Source organism: Hippopotamus amphibius, chromosome 8 (assembly GCF_030028045.1).
Source record: "Hippopotamus amphibius kiboko isolate mHipAmp2 chromosome 8, mHipAmp2.hap2, whole genome shotgun sequence".
In the NCBI taxonomy this organism is placed as follows: domain Eukaryota; kingdom Metazoa; phylum Chordata; class Mammalia; order Artiodactyla; family Hippopotamidae; genus Hippopotamus; species Hippopotamus amphibius.
In genome coordinates this window covers 128599398-128619122 of record NC_080193.1, presented here as the reverse complement: position 1 = coordinate 128619122, position 19725 = coordinate 128599398, and the positions used below count along the sequence as shown (strand labels likewise).

At 41.7% G+C, this 19725-nt stretch overlaps 1 protein-coding gene across 8 annotated transcripts in view; it reads left to right on the top strand.

Moving 5' to 3' along the window:
• RAPGEF4 (Rap guanine nucleotide exchange factor 4) overlaps positions 1–19725 on the top strand; it is a 299086-nt gene that overhangs the window by 158268 nt on the left and 121093 nt on the right. For 6 of the 8 annotated variants that reach the window (XM_057743995.1, XM_057744000.1, XM_057743996.1 and 3 more), the window contains 2 exons: positions 5295–5367; positions 8393–8412. In XM_057743995.1, coding sequence (XP_057599978.1) covers positions 5295–5367; positions 8393–8412 — 93 coding nt within the window. Of the gene's footprint in view, positions 1–5294; positions 5368–8392; positions 8413–16816; positions 16936–19725 lie in introns of those variants that run through there. The other 2 variants (XM_057744002.1, XM_057744003.1) reach the window with 2 other exon arrangements.

Below are 19725 nucleotides of genomic sequence, written 5' to 3'. Positions count from 1 at the left end.
AAGTACAGGAGACCTGTTTGTCAGTACATTTCATGAACTCAGCTTTACTACTTTGGGAGAACCTAGTACAGATGTCATGAATGGGATGTGATGACATGACATATCCCCACACCCCTGGCAGAGTCCCCTCTATTCTTCCCCAACCCTGGACCCTGCCCACCACGCGCTGTCATTAGTGTGTCCCTGCGCTGAGCACAGGCACAGCAGCTGCCCCCACCCCAGGTGTTCACAGCAAGGCCTGTCAGTCATCCTCATGACGTCCTGTTTTTACTGTGTTTCTAGTGTTGATATCCCAGCCAAAGGATGTTATCTGTGCTTTTCCTGAAATCTGATGATCTCCTAGGTGGATGCGGTTGGCGGCGAAAGGCGGGGTTCAGTTGCTGGGAAGGCTTGTCCCAAAGCTCGGGTCTCTGCCTGGCTGCCGTGGAATGAGGAGACCGCTGCGTCCTGGCAGCCTAGATGCTTGGCAGTGGACAGCAGCTCAGAGAACAGCCAGGAAAGGCCTCGGTGTGTCAGGAAGGCCTTGACCTCCACGGTGGGGAGTTCTGCCCTGCTGGGACCCTTTCTTCTCTTATCACAGAGGTTCCAGCTAAGGTTCAAACTGCCAGCCTTTCTTTATTTTCTGTGTGTCCTGCTTGGCAAATTGAGACTGGCCTTTAGAATGTGACATATCTTTACTATGCCTTCTCCTCCAGCAGACGCCACCCAACTTTTTTACCTGGCTCCTGGGCTACAGCCAGGCCACACGGAGCCTTTGTGCAAAGTAGAGAAAAGTACCCCCTGCTCTGGGAGGGAGCAACCCAAGCTGGGGCTCCAGGAGGTGGCGCAGAGCTGCATTTCCTCCCAGGCTCCCTCTGCCTGGTGGCTGCTCTGCCAGCCTCGCAGCCAGCCTTCCTCAGTGGCCTTGGTGAGGCAGGGAAGCGGCTGGGAGGTGGACCAGGTTTTAACCTTTCTGGGACTGTCAGCTTTTGTCTTTTCTCGGTTTTCCCAGAAAACATTAGGCTAGCCAGCGGCACATCTCCGCCTGGATGTAGGGACAAGCTTCTGGCCTCACTAGCCTGAGGACTTCTTCCCTGCACTGATGTTGCTTTAAAAACTGGCCAATTTAGAGATTTTTTTTTTTTTAAGATTTTGTTAACCAAAAACAGTTCTGATGGCTGAAAGGCTTTGCTGATTTTTGTTCAGTTATTTCTGGGCTTACTCTCTTGTGTTCTTCCCTTCTCCTTAGACTGTTTCACCATGTGGTATGAAAATAGGCAGTATTTTATAAAATTACTTAAGAATGTCTATTCTTTAAATTCTTATTTCTCCCCCGCTCCCTTTAGCGGACAGGTCAGTGGATATATTTTGGGTCTTTATACTGTGTGTACATCAACAGCCTCAGTAATGAGTCATGTAGAGAGTGTTCTTCCCTAAAGCTGGAGGCTCTGCTTGGGAAATATCACCAAATATATTGGGATTAGTTTGATCAGTTCTTAGTTCGTAGTAGTAATCATTTATTAAGTGCCTAACATGTGCTGGGCACTTCTTTAGATTTTATTTCTCGTCCTTCCTGAAAGATGGGTGATATTATCCCAGGAAACTGAGGTAAGTAACTTACTCAAGTTCACACAGGTAGCATGTGTGGTGGAATCAGAATTAAGACCCCGTTCTTGTGTGATTCCAGCATCTGCACGCTTTCCATGACATCAGAGGCTCTTGGGTTTTTCCACTGAAGTTCTCTGAATGCAGAGGAAATCAATACATAATGCCCGGGGTCTAGACCCTTTGTAGCTAGAAGCAGCCAGCAGCAAGCTCACAATTTCTTTGAAGTCGCATGCTTTAATCTTTAAAATTTATGCAAATTTAGTTTTCTGCTTCATGATATAAAAGTATAAAAGTAATCCTTTAAACTACGTGACATAGAATAAAATTTAAGCTCTAGGAAGAGCTCCCGTTAACCCCTGTCACATCCCCTCTTACCCTGCTGGGTGCTGCACTGGAGGGTCTGCACACCTCGGTTTGAGAAGGTCAGCATTGCACTATGATCTCAGTTAAATTCTTAGTTCTAGCGGTTTTGTTGATGACGCATTCAGGTACAGAGCGACCTATCATTCGGCCAGTCTGCAACCATAGCCGTCTTCCTAGCAGAGAATAGACTCCCTAACACTTCATAGGCAAATCCTAATTTGGTCTTTGTTGATTCTTTTTTTTTTGCCCCTCCCCCCCTTTTGGGCCCCTCCCCCCTTGTTGATTCTTCATGGAGATCTTTGAATGACATATGTCTGGCTGGAAGTTTAGGGATTAATCTTGTGGTTTGTAAACTTTCCTTTTTTAGAAGCAAAAGTCATCTTTCAAATGAAATTGCTCTTAGAACTCTAAATTATATATAAGCTAAAAGTGAAGACACTCTAGTTGCCATAGGGGCTGAAGGCTCTGCTTGCATGGTACCCTTGCCTGAGGGTCCTTCAGGAGCCCAGGGTTCTGCAGAAATAGGTTTTAAAAATCCATTTCACCCATTCCCTACCCTCCACCTCTGGCAGCCACCAATCTGTTCACTGTATCTGTGAGTTTGGGTTTTTTATATTTATATATTTTGGATAGTAACCGCTTATCAGATATATGATTTGTAAACATTTTTCTCCCATTCAGTAGGTTGCTGTTTCATTTTGTTGATTATTTTCCTGTGCAAATACTTTTCAGTTTAATGTAGTCCCACTTATTGATTTCTGCTTTGATTGTATTTGCTTTTGCTATCAAGACCAAAACAATCATTGCCAAGACCAATGTCAAGGAGCTTACAGCCTATGATTTCTTCTAGCAGTTTTATGGTTTCAGGTCTTATGTTCGAGACTTTCATCCATTTTGAGTTATTTTTTGTGTAAGATTGTGGTCCCAATTTCATTCTTTTGCATGTGGCTCTCCAGTTTTCGCAGTACCTCCATTGTTGTAAATTAAGTGGCCATATACATGTTTGGGTTTATTTCTGGGCTCTCTATTCTGTTCCATTCATCTATGTATTTAATAAATTACTTTTAAATTCAGCAATGACTTTTATGAAACAACTAGCAATTTGAACCTGACTGTATATTATGGAGATATTGTTACATTTCTTAGTTGTGATAGTGGTGTTATGGTTTTGTTGGGGGGAAAAAGAATCCTTACCTTTTAGAGATTCCTACTGAAATATTTATGGATTAAATGATATGATAGGTGGAATTTGCTTCAAAATAACTCTGGAAGGGGCAAGTGGATGGGAGTGTGGATGAAATAACATTAGTCATGAGTTAATAATTATTGAGGCTGAGTGTTAAGCATGTGGTGTGGTATTCCTATTTTTATATATGTTTGAAAATTTCCATTCACATTCCAAAAGTCAACAGATAAGTATTAATTTCCTACTATGTGCAAGAGAGGGTACCCTGAGTTGTCGGAGACTGATGTTTCATAAGCGCAAGGGGCCTTGTCTGCTTGTTCTCTGCAGTGAGCCCACTGTCTGGGACACAGTCTGCACATAGTAGGTGCTCAATACATGCACATGCTAAAACCCAGCCTGCACTCCGCTCCCCAAATGGCTGCTCTGTTTTCTGCTCCCAGGAGCGGCAGCCCTGCTCACGTACCCCATGAGCAAACCTCAGCCCTAGTGCTGTGGAGCTGAAGGAAGGTGCTTCCATGGAGTTCATGGACATTGACATTGAGGTGCCTGAGACAAATTGCATCCATTGCACCCAAAACCACATTTCTAAGCAAAGCAAAATTGCTCCTTTAATTTAACATGAATTATTTCTTTCAAGAACCTGTTAATGGAGTTGAGGAGAAGAATGCCTGAAAAGGCTGTAGGGGGTCATAGAACCTTCTTAGAACATAACCTAGCCCCCATCTGCTCTCTCTGAGCATGTTTTGTTCAGAGTCCAGCATGATATTATGCCCCGAAATGTGCTTTGATCAGTGCTTTCTCATGAGGAAGAAGAGTAGATGGTATCATAAGAAAGAGGAAAAGCAGAACTGGGAAATGATCAAAGGAAATGTCAGGAATTCAGGGTGACAGATGGCCCCCATGAGTATGTGTGAGTGATTAGTTAACTCAGAGGCAAGAAAAATCATGATTTTAAATGTTTGCATGCAGGTGTTAGTATAGTTGCCTCAGAACGCGAAGGAAAAAGGATTTAAAAAAAAAAAAAAAAAGCTAGTCACATCTTGCCTAGAAGGAGGCTCTTTTGAGAACTCGTCAATGTTACATTACAAACACCATTCAAATCTACCAAATGGGCCAGATGGCTGCTCAAATACTACATGCTGCCAGCTGCCCATTGCTACAGATGAAGTCTTTTCTGCTGACGATTGTGTAACCCACAAACACATTACAGAGTGTTGATTCTTTGGATGCTGTTTAACATTTATGTGTCATCATAATTATAAACCATAAATATACATGACACCGTGCAATAAATAAAATTGCCCAGCTTTCATTCTGGAAGGGGCGGAGGCTGTATTTATGACCTGAGAAGAGAGGATGTCTCATACTCCTTTTCCATTCTTCGTGAACGTCATTCCTCTCTCGTTGGGTGCTCTGTCTACATGCTTGATGCTCTCCAAGCCTTATTCCTTCAAAGCAGCACAGACTCCCAGGGCTCCTATAGATCGCTGAGCCCCAGGTTTTAAAGCACGCCTGGACCAAAAGTTAGGGCAGAGACAATTCAGGGGAATCCAAATAGTTCTAAATGAAGCCAAAGTATCCTATTTGACAACACACCGAAAGTTCTTTGGAGGTCGTGTAGCAGGCAGGCGTACAGGTGTAAAAGGAAGTTGGTAAAATGGCAGTGAATCAGCTTCTTTCAAAATGGACATTTTCTAGAGATGTATTTCTTTTTGCTTTGAAAGACAGCTGATTCAGTGCTATGCACCTGTTAAGAAGGCAGCGCTTTTACTTGTATCTGCATCTCTAAAAACCAAATGTCTTTTCCCTCCTCAAAAACCTGAGCATATGTTTGAGAGCCTGAGAGCTGGGCACGAGGGGGTAGGCAAGGTGAAAGCCCACACCATCTGATTAATCGGTCACAAATACGTGGAGGAACGGGCTGCGAGAGAAGCCCCTCTCCAGGCAGGGGCACTTTCAGTCTCGTCCGGGAAGACCTCTTTAGAACACAGCGTTTTTATTTTAGGCCACAGAGCCCAGACAGCATGCTTCATGGCTCTATAAATACAAGACTCGGATGCTTCCTGGCACCCAGAATTTCTGCTTTTTAACGTGTAAATACACGAATGCCCAAAGTGAGTAAATATCTGTGCACTGAGTTTACAATCTTGTCTTTCAGAAATACCGACCGTATATGGCAGGACTTCTGGCTCCTCCTTACGGTGTGATGGAAACAGGCTCCAACAATGACAGTAAGTGAAAAACATGAACATTTTGCATCCAGAAATTTGTGGTGCAGTATGTGTTTACATGTGACAAAAAAATACGTCCCACACCAGCTTGACAGAGTAGGTCTCCAGACTCTTTTGTGGATTAACAGACCTGCCAGCCCACACTTGAGTTATTTTTAAAAAATCGTTCCTATAGTATAATTTTGTGGTCTTAGCTGATAGAGGGAGGTAGGCTCTGGTCTCGTTGGAACGTCAGCATGCTTTCTCAAAATATCTTCGTTTTAAAGTATTGTTTCTGGGCTCTTCTAAAAGTGGGGTTCATGACTGTGTTTGTCTCAGTCACATGTAGACACCTGAGAGCCCTGCCTCTGGCTTATTTCGATGCTATTGATCAAGGAGAAAAGCAGCGGAAGTCATTCTTTATCCTTCTTAAATCGTGGCCTCTTGGAATTCCGGGCCTTTTGTGAAAGACGAATCTCTGGCTGATCATAAAAGAATGGAAGTTTTTCCTGTGGTACTTTTTTCTAACGGGTGCCCACTAGACTCAAAGAAATCCCGTGTCCTGAGTCTGGTTATCTGTTCATGTGTGTTGGAAGCATCTTTTTAGCATTCGATACCATCCCTGGGAGTTGCTCACTGAGGCTCTGGGTCCCCTTACTTGGCTCTTCTCCGAATACGTGTGACAAGGCCGCGAGCCCTGGGGTTTCTGAAGCTGTAGCACTTCAACACTGACATGCTGATGGATCCAGTAGTGCTTCCGCTCCAAGCATCTTCAGAGCCAGAGTCACCCTTGCCGTCCTCTTCCTACCTCCTTGAATTCCCACTCTCACTCTCAGACTTGTCACTGTCTACAGGTGACCCTCCTCTCCACCTGACCAGGATCTTAAGTGAGCTTCCGTCCTCTTTGTTTCCCAGCTTCTGGGCAACCTGTGCCCTCTCTCTGTTTCTCTTCTATCCTTGTGGGGGTGGGTACTGGAGGGCAGGTCTTTCTTTCCTTTCCTTTCCTCCCCTGTTCCTGAGAGCAAAGTTGACTCAACCGGCTCTGAACCTTCATTATTTCACCCTTGGTTTACTGTACTCCTGACTTACACAGACTTTTTAAACTTTTTATTATGAAAAATTTCAAACACACAGAATGATACAGTTAATACCCATATTGTCATCACTTTGATTTAATATTAAACTTTAATACTTAAATATGATTATAAATAATTTGATAGGTATCTTCATATTATTATTTTGTCATATTTCCTTCTTCTAATCATATATATACATTTCACCCCAAAATACTTCAGCAGGCATTTTTTAAAATACAGACTTTGCCATGCAAAAACCACACCATTATCACACCTAATTACTGGTATGATTTTCCTTAATAACATCCACTGCTCCATCCAAGTCCAGAGTTCCCCAGCTCAATGTCTTTGTAGTTGATTGTTCAAACTGGACTTCAATCAAGGACTGTGACATTGCTTCTGGTTTTTATGTCTTAACTGTCTTTTAATTTTTAGAAGTCCCCTCCCTCCTTTTTCTTGATCACATCACTCTGTTGCTCAGAACCTTTCATCACGGTCCACTGCCTGTCACGGAAGGTGAAATTCCACGACTGCTAATGCTTTAGCCCGACTTTCAAGTTCCTGCATGGCCTGAGATCCCCTTTTCAGTATTATTTCTCTACAGATACCCTAATTTCTAGCCACTTCAATATAATGATTTGTACAACCATGTGTTTATATTATTAAACCTTCTAGAAAATAAGCTTCTGTTACAACCCTGTATCTCCTCATTCAGTCAACTCTAGTCCTTTCAAATAGTTGTAAGACGGATGGATGGATGAATAAATGGATGTATGGATTCAAGATGAATTTCAGAGTGCTGACAGTGGGCCACCCTTACTCTTTCTGGCAGATCTGGGACGTGATGGCAAACATGTTTATTAATACTCTGCTTGAGAGGACTACCCTCTCTGTCCCCTTGTTTCCTGCCTGAGCTTTTATGCCCTGATGCTCTCCCAGTTTGGGGGTCAAAGTTTAATTAGGGTATGCGTCCTAATAATCTATTCCTTTCTACCTCCTCCTGCTTACTGCTGCCTCTTAGGATGGGTATTCAGTGCTTTTAATACCAATATTCTAAGTCCTGTGTGGCCCCTTATTAGACACATAAAGTCCTACTTATTCAGAATTTGGATGTCCTATATTTTTGCATCGCAACCCCCCTCACACTGCCCCAGTAGGTCCTAAGCTAGGAGCAAAAGCCACACACAGAACCACCCGGGCTTCCACTGCTTCAGCATAAGGCTGCTTGTGCCCGCTGTGCTGGGGCCAGTAAGCTCCGCTGGGGCTGCTGACCTTCCAGTATGGCCCCCCTTCCCATGTCAGTCAGAGTAGCAGACCCAGAGGAAGTGCAGAGGACCAATGCCTGCCTGGACCGAGTGCTCATGACAGGTGTGTAAATGAGTGAGTGGATTTTCTTGCTAAGAAAACTGAGACAGCCCCGGAAACAGCATTGCCTGCCTAGACCTGACTTGGGAGCAGCAGGTGTTTGCTTTGCCCAAAATAAAAGTTGTGTGCTGGTAGTTTTTAATGTGCAACCTGCCCTCAGGTTTAAACCCCTGGAGCGGTGTGAGGTGGTTTGCCTTGTAAAAATACAATACATGCAACTTAAGAGCTGATGTGTTTGTCTAAAATTCGGAGAGTTCTGGTGCCCAAGGCAGAGGAATTGCTCTGAGACGGTTGCTCACATGGTGTAAAATAAGCAGGGATGGATTTTTACCTCTAGGAGAGTAAAGCATATGGTAGAAAAGCAAAATAAGTATGAGATTTTATTGTCAGGCACACGGCCCTGCGCCTGATTCATGGATTTATTCATATTACAGATCTGGGTATGTGCTGCTATTTTTCTAAGCAGCATTAGGTAAGCTTTTATGGGAAGACAAATTGAAAACACCAAAATTTTACTTGGTTTGATTCAGCAAGGGATTTCACTTCCATTTTACAAGTTGATCTTACCATTCATACTCTTTCTCTCTGTCTCTTTCCTCTTCTAGGGATTCCTGACAAGGAGAACGTGAGTAGCTACTTTCTCTCTGCCTAATTTCTAAAAACCATCGTAAGGTAAAAAATAATCGTGGTAACCCTACCAGCAAGGAGAGCTTTTTATCCACTTTCAACAGAGCAATAAATATTTTTCCAATCTTATTCTGTCATCTTTGGTGAGTCACTTTGAAATATGAAGGGGAGAAGGCTGATTGCTCTGACATGGTCATCACACGTCCTTGATATTAACTAGTCTGAAGAAAGGTTATTCTAGGGGCAAACAGTATAACGGCTGAGTGTTTTCTTTTCCCCGTGATGCATACGTGGCAGCAGAACAAATCACTAGTTTAACAGCACATAGAAAATTAGCTGTTTTTCCTTAGTAGGAATATGAAATATTAAATTTCAGGCCAGTTGATTTTATAATTGTATCCAAGTGCATTAGAGTCAATATTTCTCTTTGGAAGTCAAAAATAATGAATTGGTCTAATTGGCTAGGGCAAACAGGTAAGAGAGTAGGTGGTTTAGGATAAACCTTTCACCAAGAACCAGTGCCAAGCACTCCTCCTAAGGATGGTAGTGGTGTAGTAGCATTGCCTTTGCGTGCAAATAATAATGTTAGTGGTATTAACTGGAATCTAAATTTAGACAACATGGACAGGTTGATGTGGAAGTGTGTAGGGATTAATCTGAAGCGGCGCTTGGTGGCTCTCAGATGTATCGACTTGTCAATTGCTGTAGCCAAGTAGCAGCGTTACAGAACTGCCACCCTTTTCTGTCCTTTCCCTGCTAGATCTGACTCTAGCTTTCTTTACGTCTTCCTGTTTTCATGATGTTGGCTTTAAAGGGCTGGTTGGGAATTCTGGCCCACTGCTGTTCCACCACAAATTTGGGTTCAAGACCTAGCAATGTCACTTCACGTGTCACAGCGAGTCCTCATTGGCTTGGTTCAGCCAAGGACTTCAGTTCCTAGTTGTGGTGCTTTGCGCTCGCCACCTGACTTCTCTACATATCCTTGCCTCATTTTTAAAATGTGGATGTCGGTTGGGACAACCTTAGGAGGCCGTCCTGAATATTGAGTGAGATAATCTGTGGAAAGCATGGAGACTCATACAACAGAGCTCTGTCAAGGTGAGGACTGTTACAATATTTATTATTTTATCAAGTCTTGTGTCATTTACTAGCTATCATGTCTTCTCTGAAAAATGTCGTACCCCTTATAAAGTAACTGTCCTTTTACATGTTACGGCTCTCCTTAACCGTCAAGGACACTTGGTCTGGTCCAAAGCCTCCACGGAGGCATTTGGTCGATGCCAAAAGGACCTTGATATTTCTGTCCAAAACCATTTGTCATGGACCAAATATGCTTATGGACTTTTCTGGATACAGCCAAATTTCAAGGACCTTTTGACATGGGCCAAATGTCCAAAGGATGTTTTGGACATGACCAAATGTCTACTAACTCTCCTTAAAATAACTTTGCTCGGTGAACCTTTGTAATCATATTTTGCTATTAAAAAATTTATCTTTGTGTATTGAGTAAAGCTCTAGACAATCAGGTTCATGGAGGATCTAAAACAATAGACTTTAGACTCTAAAATAACCGATCTTGGCACCATTCTGGACACGGATGTCCCACAGCACACGGCAACAAATAATACATGGCTCATTAGCCAAATGAAGATGATAAAAGGGCCTGGTGCTTCCTCATCAAGGGACTGTCAGTGGTGTGGGGAGCACACACAGAATGGCCAGGCCCTAGGCGGTCTCAAATGTTTTAAGCTTCAAAAGGATGCTCTGTCTCTCTTAGGCACCCAGTGACCTTTAGGTTGGACCTCCCCACAGTGGAATTACAGACACAACGTTCTAAGCAGAGAGCCTACCAGCTGTCACGTAGCTCACTTCATGACAAAAGAGGAATTTGAAATTTGCAGAAAGTCAGATACAGTGACTTTAACATTGACAGCATCTTGCCCCCAGAGATGTAGGGCACTGGCCAGGCTCTCTTCTCAATAACTAGTCATAGTACGTGCTTATTTGTGTTGGCTTGGGTTATTCTATGTCAAATTCTCTAGCAAAAGGAAGCATACTTTTTCTCTATCAGAAGTAGAGTGGATACAACACCCACGTGCTATTAGGAAAGCTCTCCAGTGCCATCAGTCAAAATAAAGCAAATGAGATGAAAGACATTCATGAGTAGAGCTGAAGCTCTAGAAAGATGAAAAGAAGCCAAAGAGCCTTAAAGTGGTGTTAATGTTAATTGAATTTTTTCCTTTGTAAGAGACAGATTGTGTTAGGATGATTTCTTTTATCCTTTACCTTCTTTAACTACATGCTGGGCAACATTATATTTCCTTTATGTTTCTCTAAATAGCAATAATATGCCTGTGGACTGAAACAAAAGCACTTAGACTATTGTTTCAGTGTCCAAACAGATTCTTTGTGGAAAGAATATATTCTTTTTTCTAGCTCCTACTCTTGATTTTGTTAATCACCGTGTGTTTAACTTTTAATCAAACATGCAGATGTCAGTTAAATGGTGTTTTTAGCTGCCTTGCCAGCTATATTTTATTTCTAGACCCAGCCTTACCTTTCATAAAAAGAACTTTCTTTTCATAAACTGCACTTCCATGGAAACAACTAGGCTGGCAGTTAAATTATTGGATTATTTTGTCTACTACTTACTATAATTGATAGGGACATCATTCAACTTTAGATGACACAGGATACTGGGACCTGTAAAATAATTGATAAAAGTATTAGAAAAGTGACCATTGAACCAATAGAGCAAGGAGACCATTTTGGCAGGGTGGCAATTGTTTGGGGTTGTTGGTTTTTTAGATTCTTCTCTTTGATCTGCTTATGTTTTATTTTATTTTTTCTGTCTCCTATAAGGGTCATACCTGACTAACCATGTTTAACACAGAAGATAACAATCGCAATGAAGAGAATGCTTTCTAGTTGAATGTTATGGTTGCCCTTTGAAGGAATGAGCTTATCTCTAATACTCTGCTGCTTAGACTTTGTTGCTTATTGTGCTCCCTTCTTTTGAGAGGCAACTGCTAAAGAGTTTTGTAGTTTTAGAAGTTTATGCATTTCTTCCTCAGTACAGAAGGAGCCAGAAAATAGACTCAGGAAGATAACAAAATAATCCCATTTTCTGCTTTACAAACATCTTGTTTCCAAAAGGATCATTTGAGGTCTTCATTTTTTAGGTAGTGATAGTGCTGACAGTGCGATTAGCAAGCTTCTTATGAAATATGCAAGGATACTTTCCCAACATAAAGCGCTATCAACTCAGAGCTCAAAGGTTTTCCAAGCACTAGAAGAACTGATGCTGGCAGCTAACAGCAAGCACGTCTGGGGGTCTTGTAAAGAGATTTGGTAGGTCTTCTTTTAAGAAGATTACTTAAAGCTTCCCAAACTTTTAAAAACTCATGGGTTATTTGTATGAAGTGTAGTTTTGGGAAATTATTATAAAGACATAAAGTTTTAAATGGCAAATGCTAAGGACATAGTTTACATGGTTTGAAAATTCTCGTTAAGGAGAAGGCAATAGAATGATAGTAAGCAAGTAATTATTAGCGTCAATAGGTTTGCAATTTTAGGAATTTTTAGGGACTATAACAACATTTATCTTTATTGTTGCTCTTTTTCAAGGTTAGAGAAAACAGATTAGAATATTTTCCACCAATTAAATGATGACATCTTATTTTACCATGATAGCTTGGCTTGTTTTACCATTATAGATCTGGGCCAGATGAAGAAAAAGGAAATTGTATATTCTCATACAAACTTAAACAAACAAAAACTTAGAAAACCCCATAAAACTCTGTAAAACCTTTCAACTCCAGCTTTCGAACTGAATTCAAACCAACCGTTTATGGTGGAACACAGTTTTTAAAATCCTGCTTTACAACATGACTGGTAGGCGTCCAGAGCTTATCAGGACATCTTGGCCAGAGTTCACAGCTTTACCCCAGCAGCCACATCCCCCTGTTCTAGTGTGAGCGTGGCTTAACCAGCACCGAAACAACACACATGTGACTGGCCGAGGATACGAAGCTCCACACCGGAGAGCAAACCAACCGAAAGCTGAAGGCAGAAAATCCAGAGCTGCTTGTTTTCATTTTGAAGGACAAGGGGCTTATCACCCAGGAGAAGATTAGGTTTAGCAGTGTTGCTGCCGCCAAATGATGCTTCTGTAGCGCGTACTCATTCCTTAGCTGGCCTGTTAGAACGCGTAGCTCAGCGAGCCAAGACCACTTTGCCCCACCTCCTGGGAAAACACAGCCTCTTAATGTCGGAAGTGCCAAGGACACGGTCAGCTTTCCGTCTCTGAAGAGATGTTTGTTTTTGTGTTTGTGAGCTATGCATTTTATGGGGCGGGAGGGCCTTGCCGAATTTCTTCCTGCTTTTTATTCCATCTCTTCCTCTCCTCTTACAAAAGCTGGCCTCTGCCATCTCTCTCTCTAGCTTCTGCAGTGGTAAACTGATTGAATTTCTCTTTTTTAATTTTAGTTTTACTGGAGTATAGTTGATTTACAATGTTGTGTTAGTTTCAGGTGTACAGCACAGTGATTCAGTTATACATATATTCATTCTTTTTTAGATTCTTTTCCCATATAGGGTTCTCACAGAATATTGAGTAGAGCTCCCTGTGCTATACAGCTGGTCCTTGCTGGTTATCTCTCTTATGTATAGTAGTGTGTGTGTGTTCATTCCAAGCTCTTGATTTATCCCTCCCCACCCCCCACGTTTCCCCTTTGGTAAGCACAAGTTTGTTTTTTGTATCTGTAAGTCTTTTGGTTTCTGATGGAGTTGTTTTTCTTGTTTTTTTTTTTTTTTTTTTTTTTTTTTGCTGTGCACGGGCTTTCTTTTTAGTTGCGGTGAGTGGGGGCTACTCTTCGTTGTGGTGCGCGGGCTCCTCATTGCTGTGGCTTCTCTTGTTGCGGAGCACGGGCTCTAGGCACATGGGCTTCAGTAGTTGCAGCACATGGGCTCAATAGTTGTGGCTCACGGGCTCTAAAGCCCAGGCTCAGCAGTTGTGGTGCACGGGCTTCGTTGCTCCGCGGCATGTGGGATCTTCCTGGAGCAGGGATCGAACCCGTGTCCCCTGCATTGGCAGGCAGATTCTCAACCACTGCGCCACCGAGGAAGCCCCTCTGATGGAGTTTTTAAGGTGATGTGTGGTTGTCCTTCATCTGCATAGTAAATGCAGGGAACTCTCTGAACATCTGATCTTCTGCTGTCAGTTAAGCCATGTGTTTGTTGCCTCTGAGCGTTCTCAGCAGTGTTCACAGGACCTGCTTGGTGCAAGTTTGCTTGATGAAAGGGCACCTATCAGGGTGTATTGGGGTGGTGGTTCGTTCACATATTTCAGAGTTACTTTTATAATATTACAAATTATATTTGTGTTCTAATGTTGGTGTCTCTACATGTCATGGAGTAGAGCCTTTGAATGTTGCTACCATGCTGATGGTTTCCTAGGGCAGCCGCTGAGTTACACCATAGAACCCTGCTTTGACTATGTTTTCAGTCTTTTCTGTAGTCAGATTTTGCCTTGGGCAAGATATCACAGAGAACCTGGGTAGTGTTTAATGGTTAAGAACAATAATCATAAAAGAAATGATATTCCCTGACCTCTCTAGCCAGCAGCCTCTCCCTGCTCTCACTTTAGCAAATGGCACGGCCTTGAGGTGAGGCTGCTCGACGTTGACTTGGCTGCTGAGAGTTAGTTCCACTCTCAGCAGGGCCAGGAACATAATCTCATGTTGACAGTAAGACACTCCACTGCTGATTCCAGAGTTATGGGAGAGTACGTTGCTGTCTTCAGAAATATTTTATCCTGTGCTGCAGGCAGTTATGTTCACCACCAGAAACCTGGCGCTGCTAGCATGTTACCTCGATTGACTGTGAGAATGAAATATACGGTATCGTGTATGTTTGATGTATTTGAATTTTTATTGTCCTCGTTTTGACAAATTGAAACCAAATTATTTGCAAAATACATCTTAGGTTTGGGAGAGAAAATTGTAGTGTTATCACATTGGGTAAATTAATCTAGTGATTACATGTCATTTAGGATTTGGATTCTTTTCTAATAATAATTTGGTGTCAGATAGGCTCCCCTGAGTCCACAGATATGAAAATATTCCTTAGTTGTTCTCTTTACCTTTAGGTAAAATTACATTATAGATAGATGCACATATACACACGTGTGTATATATATGGACACATACAGATGTATATATAAATTTATATTTAACCATTTTCATTCTTTAGAATTTCCAGGAAAGAAAGTTGTAATACCCCTTTTAGTAATATGATCTGGCTTTGTTCAGAATTCTTATCGCCGGTTTTTATAAATGTTTACATTCTCTTCAACTTTTTTATTTTCTATTTTCCTCCCGTCAAAGAATGATTCAGAAAAACCCATAGAATGTACCGTCTAGTTATTTGAAAAGCTTCGATTGAATGCATATGTATTGATCAATCCCAGGCCCCACGTGGGGCCATGAAAATAAAGTGTAGCACCTTCAGGGAGCTGCAGCCAGGGATGGAGGGAGACATGTGAACACAGCAAGCCCAGTGCAGCACTGTGGGCACGTGTGGCCGGGAGGGCATGGCCTTAGAGGCTCTGCAGGCTTGAGTTAAGTCCGGCTCTGCCCCTTACTAACCATGTGAAGATGGACACGTTAGCGAACCGTGTGGTCCTCTGTTTCCCCATCCACAGAGTAGGAGTAGCAGTAGTGTGGGCGTGGTGGCACAGTAGTGAAGCCAAGGGACTGCCAGGAGGATTAGTGAGATGACACAGGCCAAGCACTCGGCTAGTACTGGCGCCCCGTACGTGTTCTCAGGAGACACATGGGGTCTCTGCGGTTCTCAGGAGAAGGGGAGGGGCGCAGGGCAGGGCTCCCAGAGGAGGAGATGCCTATGGGCAACCTCGAGGGAAAATAGATGTTACCCAGGTGGAAGGGAAAGGAGAACGTTGCATGAACAAAGGAACAGAGTACCAGGACTTTTCAGTATCTTTCAAAATCAAGAACTTTTCGTTATTTTGGGCTCTATGTGCTAGGAGCCCTTGCAAAGTTGTCAAGATCTGGCTTCTGAGCTTTAGACATTTCCCGGTTCCAACAAAACATCAGATTTTTTTCCCTAAAGGTTGATCTGTTTTGAATATAAATGGGGCATTAGCTTGATTTTCCCCCTGTTTGTACCTCGCAATATCATGTCTTCCTTTTAAAAATGACAGATCTAGAGCTGATGCCTTTGAAGCCTGTTGTTCACTCTGATCTCCAGCTCCTTTTCTGCTGTAATTGCCCAGTCAGTGCTCTCTGATTTCTGTGGTTCTCCTTTGTCTTTGTTTTTTTTTCCCTCCTTCTCTTGAATGAATCACTCTGAAAAGCTTTCTATTCAATTTTGACCTCTTTTTCCTTTTCCGTTTGTCAAGGTCTTTTTAAACTTCATTCCAGTCCTTCTAAGTGCCAGTCCCCCTGACCCAATTGGATATCATTGTCAAATTTAATGAGAATGTGTTTGAGTCCATATTTAAGGCCTTAATCAACATGTTAAGTCTAGCAGCATTCAGCAGAGGACCTAACCTTGTGGAATTTAATCTGGTTTCTGCTAATTTATTTGCATACATGATAAAATGACCCCATCCGGACATGAAAAAGAAACTTAAGAAAACATACCATGAAAATACCCGGTAAAACAAGAGCTAAGTCATTAAATTCACTTCCGTCCTGCTTTCTACTTACTTGTAATTTGACAGAAGAGGGAGACGAGAATTTTATTTCTGTCTCAGAAGATACTAGTATGCCCTGATGCAATACTTATTCATTGTATAGTCTGTGTCCCCAGAGGTGCAGCTTCTGTCCCTGACACTTAATAGCCAGCAACACTGAACAAGTCTTAGCTCCATAATCCTCAGTTTCCTCATCGATAAAATGGTGATTCCCCATCACCCACAGCAAAAGGATTGTTGGGAGATCAAATAAAGTAAAAGCAGGGGGAAGTTACCCAAACTTGACACTGCTTTCAAATATAAAACATTACATTGTTTCCCTGGAGTTTCATTCCAAACCAGATCACACCCTTGTTGGTAACCTCAGCCCAGGGACATTATCCCAGCCTAGGGATCACTGAGGTTATCCAGTAGGTTCTGCTTTAGGAGGCGATTTGGTCTGGGAAGCCTTATGAAGGCTCACGTTCTATTAGGACTTGGTCAAGTGCTCAGTTCTGGGAAGACGGCAGGATGTCAAATGAGAAGTCGTTCATCTTAATGTCCGTGTAACTTGGCTCAGCCAAGAGAATGAACAATTCCCAAGTCACACCAAGCACTGATTTGGTGCTGTAATTTGATAGCCCAATCCCAAACAAAGTGAGGAAACCACACCCAAAGTTGACTACAAAGACGGATGGGGTAGAGAGTAAGAGCTGCAGGAGAGTAAAGACGATAAGCTGGAGAAGGCGCCTGGCTCGTCTGGGGGCCCAGCAGAGAATCACGGACGTCATCGTGGCAGTCCACCCTGCACCTTCTAGTTTTAGGGTATGTGAGCTTTTTTAATATTATGTTTAACCAATTCTTCTATTTAAATTGTCAAAGCATTGCAATGTACAACTACCTAGTAAAGGAATTTGTAACATGTTGCAAAAATGGCTGTCATTCAACAAGATATTCTTTTGACTGAAACGTAATGATCCCTTCCCCCACACACACCCATCCGCCTGTTCCCCAGCTTTATATTTTGTGTGTTTTCTATCTTTTTCTCTTTGGTGTCTGGCATATACAGAAAAACACTTGGGCTCCCTCTGGTGGCCATTCCAGTGTTTCTACATGTCTAACCTTACAGCCGAAGCTTTAGTTACATGGCACAAAATGTTTGGGTGAAAGTGGAAGTATTAATAGTAAATGTTATTTTCTTTTGTAAGATGACTGGTACTTGGGAACCTCTTAATTAACCAAAATATCCAACTCATTTATTCATTCATTCATCCATTCATATGTCTTCTAATCTAATATGTTGTTGATAATTTTGGTTTCCTAAATGAAAGGGTATCTGGTCTGCAAGTCCATAGAAAGATATTGAGTCCCAATCCTATAAGTCAAACAGATTTTCCCAAGAAGTGATTCTATTAACCAGCAAGTTTTTATAGAATGCTTACTGTGTATTGGCCCAGAGTTGGGCATTATGGGAAACATTTTGTTACTCATCATCTTAAAAATACATGAATAAACTCTTCTTTAACAGTTGGCAACGTTATATTATTTTTCTCCTTTAAATCACATTCCCATTCTATTTACCATGTAGAGTTTTATCCTGTTGTAATGAATCTTTGTCTAGGCCTGATTTCTTTTTAACTATGCCAATGTATTAGTCGATGTACAGATTTAGCTACAGTAACAAAGACCCAAAGGTAACAGTGTCTTAAATAAAATAGAAGATAATCTTCCTTCGTGTTAAGTGTCCAAATGTGAGCTGTCCAGGGTTAATGTGGCACCTCCATGCTGCAATGCATTTTTGTTTTTATTTTATTTATTTATTTATTTGAGGTACACCAGGTTCAGTCATCTGTATTTATACACATATTCCCGTATTCCCTCCCTCCCTCGACTCCCCTGTAATGTATTTTTATGATTGAAAGTCTCTTACTGATCACCCTCTTATACTTTCATGTATCAAAAATAAGTATATATTTAAATCTTAGCATTTTAAAATTTCTAATGACCATAAGTTTGCTTTAAAATTTTTCTTCTGAATTGAATGACAGTTGATGGTAGTATACAATTGTCAAAACAAAATATTTAAAAATGTTTAGAAATACCTTTTAAATATTAAAGTAAATTATAACTAGAAATGCATCATTGAATGACTTGGATGCCTTTAAAAAATGAATTTGTTATCTATATGCTGCAGGGGGTTAACATCAATTCTCTACTTTTTGGTTTTTAGTTATGTAAGCACTGGAAAAGCTTGTTCACATAAATAAGCAAATGGGAATGGAAATAGATTCAAAGAGCAATGTCACTAAATTCTCTGACTCCTAGGCAGCTAGTGTGGTGCCTCATGGAAAGAGAGAGAGATTGTAGTCACATTGGTGGGTGCAAGAAGCGGTGCAGGGCTTCCTAGGTGGCGCAGTGGTTAAGAATCCGCCTGCCAATGCAGGGGTCACAGGTTTGATCCCTGCTCCAGGAAGATCCCACATGCCACGGAGCAACTAAGCCCGTGTGCCAAAAAAAAAAAAAAAAAAAAAAAAAAAGAAGCGGTGCATTCTGGGTGGATTTTGAAAATGGAATCATAGGATTTTCTGATGAATTAAATACAACATGAGAGGAGGAGAGAAGTCAAGGACGACTTTGGGGTTCTTGGCCCAACCACGTAGAAGGATGCAACTCCAACAACTAAGAAAGGGAAGGCTGAGGATGAAGTGAATTTGGAAACCTAGTTTGAAGGTCGTTATACTAGATAGTGTCCAGGAATGAAGTGTGATTAGGCTTTCGTACTGTACCCCTGCCAGGTCAATAGTTAATGATAATAAATATTAGATTAGAGTTTCCTGGTGGTGCAGTGGTTAAGAATCTGCCTGCCAATGCAGAAGACACAGATTCGATCCCTGGTCTGGGAAGATCCCACATGCCGCAGAGCAACTAAGCCTGTGAGCCACAGTTACTGAGCCTGCGCACCACAACTACTGAGCCCACGTGTCACAGCTACTGAAGCCCACATGCCTAGAGCCCGTGTTCTGCAACAAGAGCAGCCACTGCAATGAAGAGTACCTCCCGCTCACCACAACTAGAGAAAGTCCATGCGCAGCAACAAAGACCCAGTGCAGCCAAAAATAAATACATAATAAAATAAATATTTAAAAACAAACCAAAAAACCCCCCAAAAACACATTAGATTAGAGAGTGATAATGAGATTTGATTTTAGGCATTTATAGGGAGTAGCATATGCCTGGGGCATGAATAAAATTAGAATATATCTGAAAGAACTAAAAATAAGACAAATTATAAGCAAAAGTTTTATCAGGTTTGGCTCCCCCCTCTATTTTGTAGATTTTTAAGAGAATTTATGTTTGTGAGCAAATTTTGTATATAACTGCAGGTATCATCTTTCAAATTAAAAGTTAATGAAAGGTTGATTTATGGAATAATTCAAGTAGAAATATTAAATGAATCAAGCTAACAAAGTGTGACTTAAGAGACATCCTCAGGGACCTAGGATGAATAGGTGGAGGGATAATATTTGTAACTTAGCCCATAAATTATTTCTATGTGATTTAAATGGCTATGACCTGCCTGAAACAATTTGTTTTCTTAATTAGTTTAATCATTTT